General features: G+C 46.3%; 1 protein-coding gene across 1 annotated transcript in view; it reads right to left on the bottom strand.

Moving 5' to 3' along the window:
* Positions 1-2,884: 2,884 nt before the first annotated feature.
* Positions 2,885-5,940, bottom strand: part of SMAD7 (SMAD family member 7) — a 27,517-nt gene continuing 24,461 nt past the window's right edge. Inside the window, exon 4 of the mRNA XM_017819826.1 lies at positions 2,885-4,661. Coding sequence (XP_017675315.1) covers positions 4,123-4,661 — 539 coding nt within the window. The 3' untranslated portion in view covers positions 2,885-4,122. The remainder of the gene's footprint in view (positions 4,662-5,940) is intronic.

Below are 5,940 nucleotides of genomic sequence, written 5' to 3'. Positions count from 1 at the left end.
ATTTTGACAGATGAATGCAAGCAAAGATCCCATAAAATAAAGTGATCCATGAGGCTTTTCAGGTCATTCTCCGGATGATTTAACATTTGACCTGGAAAAGCATGTCCAGCTGAAGGTCTGGACAGTTCGATGTGTCATAGCCATGGCCAGGGGTAGTCAGGTAAGGGGTGTGGAGGATGTCCCAGACCCTTCACTGCACCCTGCAAAAACATCCCACTGGCACTGCACCCATCTTGGGGGCACCTCCATGGCCAAACTCTGGGCTTAGCTGGATCGTTTTTCCTCTTTGCACTGTCATAGAACAATAGAACAGTTTAAAGATCATCTCATTCCACCCCCCTGCCATGTGCGGGGACACCTTCCACTATGCCAGGTTGCTCCAAGCCTCATCCAACCTGCCCTTGGACACTTCCAGGGATCTGGGGGCAGCCACAGTTTCTCTGGACAACCTGTGCCAGGGCCTCACCACCCTCACAGCCAGGAATTTCTTTCTAATAGTTTGAAGCCATTCCCCCTTGTCCTGTCCCTCCAGGCCCTTTTCCAAAGTCCCTCTCCAGCTCTCCTGCAGCCCCTTCAGGCACTGGAAGGGGTTCTAAGGTTTCCCTGGAGTCTTCTCCAGGCTGACCACTCCCAGCTCTCCCAGCCATGTCACCTCTGTCTCCATGATAGAGCAGTTTCAGCCTCTGAACATTATTGTGACCCTATATATTTTGGAAAGCTGCTGTGAAGAGTTCATTTAGGGGTACAGTATTTTTATCCTCTGCTTTCAGCTTTCGGGATGAGCACTGTCATGTAGTTTCTGTACCTCACAAGAGGAAACCCTGAAAGATAGGAAGGTTAAATTATTTGGTCATATCTCATGGGCTGAGGAGTGAGAACAAGAACCAGATCTCAGTTCAAGGGACAAAGCTACAATTTTGCTTCAGGGCTTTTACCACCAGGATACAGCACATACCACATGGAACCAGGTGAAAACATCTGCAAAACATCTCTGCAATGCAGAGTTCTCCGGTGTGTCCACATGGCTCAATGCTACTTTGGTGCCACACATCAGAGGCAAAACTATCATCTCATCTCTTCTGGCTTAAGATCCACAAGCAGTTTTCAGAAGCACAGTTTGGAGGTGGGAGAAGTACAAGTGAACCAAATATTCCCCATCTTTTGGTTAATCTAAGGCAAAAGCCATCCAGCTGTGGCAGCCCCATCCCTGGAAGTGTCCAAGGCCAGGCTGGACGGGGCTTGGAGAAACCATGTCTAGTGGAAGGTGTCCCTGGCCATGGCAGAGAAGTGGTAGAGATGATCTTTAAAGTCCCTTCCAACCCAAACCATTCTGGGATTTTTCAGACTTCTGTGCTTGTCAGACAGCTGACTGTAACCCCAGAGTGATCACTGATGTGGTGGCTCCTAGGTTTGGAATGATCTAACCCCAGGTCACTACTGCCCACACAGACCTGCTCACACAGATCAATGCTACAAAAACTCACACATAAGGAGTCAACAATTGGCTTTGCAATGAAGTTGTCTGTTTCATCTTTCACCTGCAGAACCTCTGATAGTGTTCCTTGAGCTCCTGACACGTCATCACTGCCAGCTTGGCTGCTGGAGCACGCAGGTGTCATGTGATTATTGGATATTTCAAGTTTGCTGGCCAAAGCCAAATTGTAGTGTAGATGGTGTTGTTTCAAGACTTGTTCTTACAGCTGCCTCTCAGTACACATCAAGCAAGACAGAATGGCTGCATTCATCGTGCCCTCAGCTTTCCATGCTGATTCCCACCTGAAGGACAAGGTGAGAGCCTGGAAACTCCCACACAAACCTTGCACACAATCAAAAGCCATTTTGAAGCTGGTTCATGGGTTCAGTAACATGAATCCAGCTGAAGACCCAGTCCATTCAGAGACAACCAAATGCTGTACCTCAGTAAACCCCTCTGGGATGAGCACCTCTCCACTGAACAGAAGGCACAGCATGGAGCTTTTGTTCACAGAGTCTGATCTGCTGCTACGTCCATCCACCACCCGAAGGACAGCAGAGGCTGAAGTCACACTCCTGGGGTCCAGTCATTTTGGTGGGGTAGAATACAAACCTTTTACTTCTTCACATCCTCCAGTCTCCAGGACTCTGGCAGTTCCACTCAAGACCCCTCTCCCCAAAAGGCAGGAACCAGCTGTAGGGATTTTCTCCCTGGCAGAGCACATGCACAAGGGGGATGTGGGGCAGTGAATGCCTAAAGGAAGGGTGAAGCGGGGCAAAAGGAATAAAAACCTTTACTTCCAGAGGAGTGGGAGATAAAAGGGGTGGGAAATAATTGGGGAAACCCACGAAGGCTTCCTCCTCTTCTCAAATTTTCCTCCTCACCTGGTGGCACAGACACCTGTGTCCCAGCACAGAGCAGAAGCTTGGCCTCCCCAGGTATTTCAGAGACAGGGACAGCGTCTAATGTGAGCTGTGTCCTTAGCACTGGGGTTCTTTCAAGCTGAAATTATGAAAAACAGGAACAATAACCCAGCAGATTTTGGGCAGCCAGTCCCTCCACTCTTGGGGCTGACGGGGTGCACTCAAGCTGGGGAGCCCAAAGTCACGTGCACCAAATCGACCCAAAGGAGCCCAGATCTCAGGATGAACCCACCCCGGTGCCACCCACACCAGAGAAGCCCCACACAGGGCTGGGGTGGGTGCTCCCACCGCTGACCCCACGCAGGACCCCCTTGGAGCAGCATCTCTCCTGCCTGCCTCCCCACCACCACTAAAAAAGCCACTTGGCACAGCCTGGGATCAAGTGTACATTTTTATTTTTTAACAGAACATAAACTCCTTTAGAAAAAAAAAAAACAACATTCAGCTGGATGATAACACCCATAGAAAAAACACCAATCTCGTGTTCTTTTTTTTTTTTTTTTAATTTGGCATTTGTTATTTGCATTTATATTAAAGCAAAGTGCATCTTTCTTATTTTTTCTCGTTTATACACATTGCACAATACATAAATAATGATGCTTATAAAAGTCTTTATATTTACAAGTAATAATATATTTATATATAACATAAAATACATTTTTTTTCTTTAATAAATCTCAGGGTTTTTTAAGGAGTCCTTTTTTTTTTTGTGTGTGTGTGTATTTCGAAAGCACTACAATGCTAAAGATCCAATGAGAATGCTCTCTTGTTCAATTAAACCTTTATATTTAGAAAAATAGCTTATGTTAAGGTCTAAACATGCTCATTGAGCTAAGAACAGTGTAAAAGTATCATACTCGTGTATGAATTCAAGAAGAAATGAAAGCACAACTGCATTTCCAGATAAGGTGGTACCTGGATAACCTGATCTAAGCAGGTTACAACAGACCAACTGTGGTGAACACTTTGTCTTTTTGTTTTCCCCATTTGTTTTTTTTCTTTTGTTTTGTTTTATGGTTGGGTTTTTTTTTTTTAGGCTTAGGCTTCTGTCGCTTCACATCTCAGCTGAAATTACCAAGCACAGGCCATGGGCGAAGCTCCTCCGCTGCTGTTTTCTCCCCTTGCATCAAATCCACGGCCGTAAAACACACGGAAAAAGCAGTGGAAGGATGAACACAGTGACAAGACACGAACCCAGCAACAAGAAAAATACAATAAAAATTCAAAAGGGTCGGTAAAAGACCCGGTTGGGAAAGTTTTGCACCATCCTCCGGCGGCAACGCAGGGTTAGCACCGCTGGGGAAGGGATCTCGGTGTCACCGTCACCAGGGTTGGGAAGGTGGTGCGTAAAAAATACAGGTATCTTGTTGATTTGTCCAAGAGAAGGAGCTGTAACATAGAGCAAGTGGCTTTCAAATCCGTCGATCCCCTTCAAAGGTGTGAAATAATTATCTTATGTGATTCTAGATATCCCCCTTGCACCCTTCTCTCACCCTTCTGAGTCATTGGTCATTCACACTTCTAAAAAATAGATATATTTATCAAAATACCCCCAAGGCGAGAAAAAAAAAAAAATATCTTTCCATAAGCTATTTCTCAAAAACGAAGAGAGGGGTAACAAACAAAAACAAAACAAAACCAAAAAGTTTGCATGAAAAGCAAGCACTCAGAAGGAAATAGTAGCAGCAAAGTAGTATAAATGTCATGAGTCCACACTGTCTCGAGTCATCGGTTATTAAAAATAACCTCCAACCAGCACGGGCAACTGCTGATGAACTGTCTCGTGTAGCACTGGCCCCAGCCTTTCACAAAGCTGATCTGAACGGTAAATCCGGTCCACGGCTGCTGCATGAACTCGTGGTCGTTGGGTCTCTGCAGGCTGTACGCCTTCTCGTAGTCAAAAGCCTTGATGGAAAAACCCGGAAACACTTTGTGAACCAGCAACGTCCTGGAGTCGGGGTTGTCCAGTGTGGCCGACTTGATGAAGATGGGGTAACTGCTGCGGTTGTACACCCACACGCCGTCCACTTCCTTGGTGAGCTGGATGCCGTAGCCGATCTTGCTGCGGACCTTCTGCACCAGTTGGCTTTTGTTGTCTGAGTTGAGCTGTCCGAGGCAGAAACCATTCCCCTGAGGTAGATCATAGAAGATATCCAGGGAGGGCTCTTGGACAGAGTACAGCCGACCCACGCGCGTCTTCTCTTCCCAGTATGCCACCACACACCAGTGTGACCTATCCCCTGGCTCCTGAAGAACTTGAGAATCTACAGAACAACAGAAAATAAAACAAAAAAAAAAAAAGGAGAAATTTAGCACCAGGGGAGTTAATATGAACCAAAAGCGATGCAGAAACGGCAGAACCTTGCCCTGCCCATGTCCTCATGATGCTCTCCACGCACAAACCAACATCCACAACACACCCTCTGTTTCCAAAAGTCATGTTATCAAGAACATTTCCAGGTTTGGGGGACTCCTGTGCTGTTCCAGTGCCTAGCTTTAGCTGGATTTATGGGTCCTAAATCACCAGGTCCATCTCTAAAGGTGGCTTCAGACATACCAGCAGCCCCTGAGGCACAGTCACCCTCACCCACACCAACACCAGGACCATCTTCAGTGCCAAAAGGAGGGGAGATGCTCCAGCTAGCAGCATCCATCAAGACCAAACACACTAAGGCCCCTTATTTTCACCCAACAAATGGTGGATTAATTTCCATAAATAATGATCCACTGTTCACAGGCACAGAAAAAACATGAGATGCTGCTAAGAAAACCACATTGAAGTTCACTCCACGGGACCAGAGGGGATGGGAACTTGCCCAGGGGGCTTTTTCCTACCCATATATAGAGCCTGGGTGATGGAGAGGATGGACATGTCAGACAAAACTCTAACTCATGGGAAGCACCAAGAGATAGATGGAACCAAAAATCTCACACTTATTAACAAAAATGGCTTAAAAAACCTCAAAAAAACCCCTAGAACTAAATTCCCTTAGCCCTTCTTTCAGCTTCCTTCCCAATAGCTACCCTGTGTGTGCAGCAAGGATATGATGTAGGAGTAAAAAGCAAGGGAGGAGGAGGGAAAAAATGTGAGAAAGCCCCTTTTCCTTATGGAGGATCCCTAGCAGGCTGGCACTGCTCAGTGGGTAATTCCTTCCAGCCTCAGTAGGCATGTTAAGACCTGGGAACTATTTATCTCTATAATTGTATTTAAAAAAAAAAAAAATCACAACTAGCTGGGAATGCAAGTTAGTGAGCACTACCAAAATAATCCCCTGCACCATGGGAGATGGGATGGTGGGTGACCCAGCAACCCAAAGCCCTCCCTGCGGCTCCTCAATTCTCCCCCTCCCCATGGCAACACGCTGGCTTCCCTGTTTTCTCAATTTTTTGCTATTAATAACCCGTTTCCTCAGCGCAGGCGTTTTTCTCCCATCTCGGAGTTGTGTTTGAAGCCCTGCACTGTGCTTTTAAGAGAGAAAGAAAGAAAGGAAAGAAAGGAAAGAAAGGAAAGAAAGGAAAGAAAGGAAAGAAAGGAAAGAAAGG

This window comes from Lepidothrix coronata, unplaced genomic scaffold, assembly GCF_001604755.1.
Source record: "Lepidothrix coronata isolate B3197 unplaced genomic scaffold, Lepidothrix_coronata-1.0 Scaffold77, whole genome shotgun sequence".
NCBI lineage: Eukaryota > Metazoa > Chordata > Aves > Passeriformes > Pipridae > Lepidothrix > Lepidothrix coronata.
The sequence above is the reverse complement of the archived record's forward strand: the minus strand, read 5'-3'. Positions and strand labels throughout refer to the sequence as shown.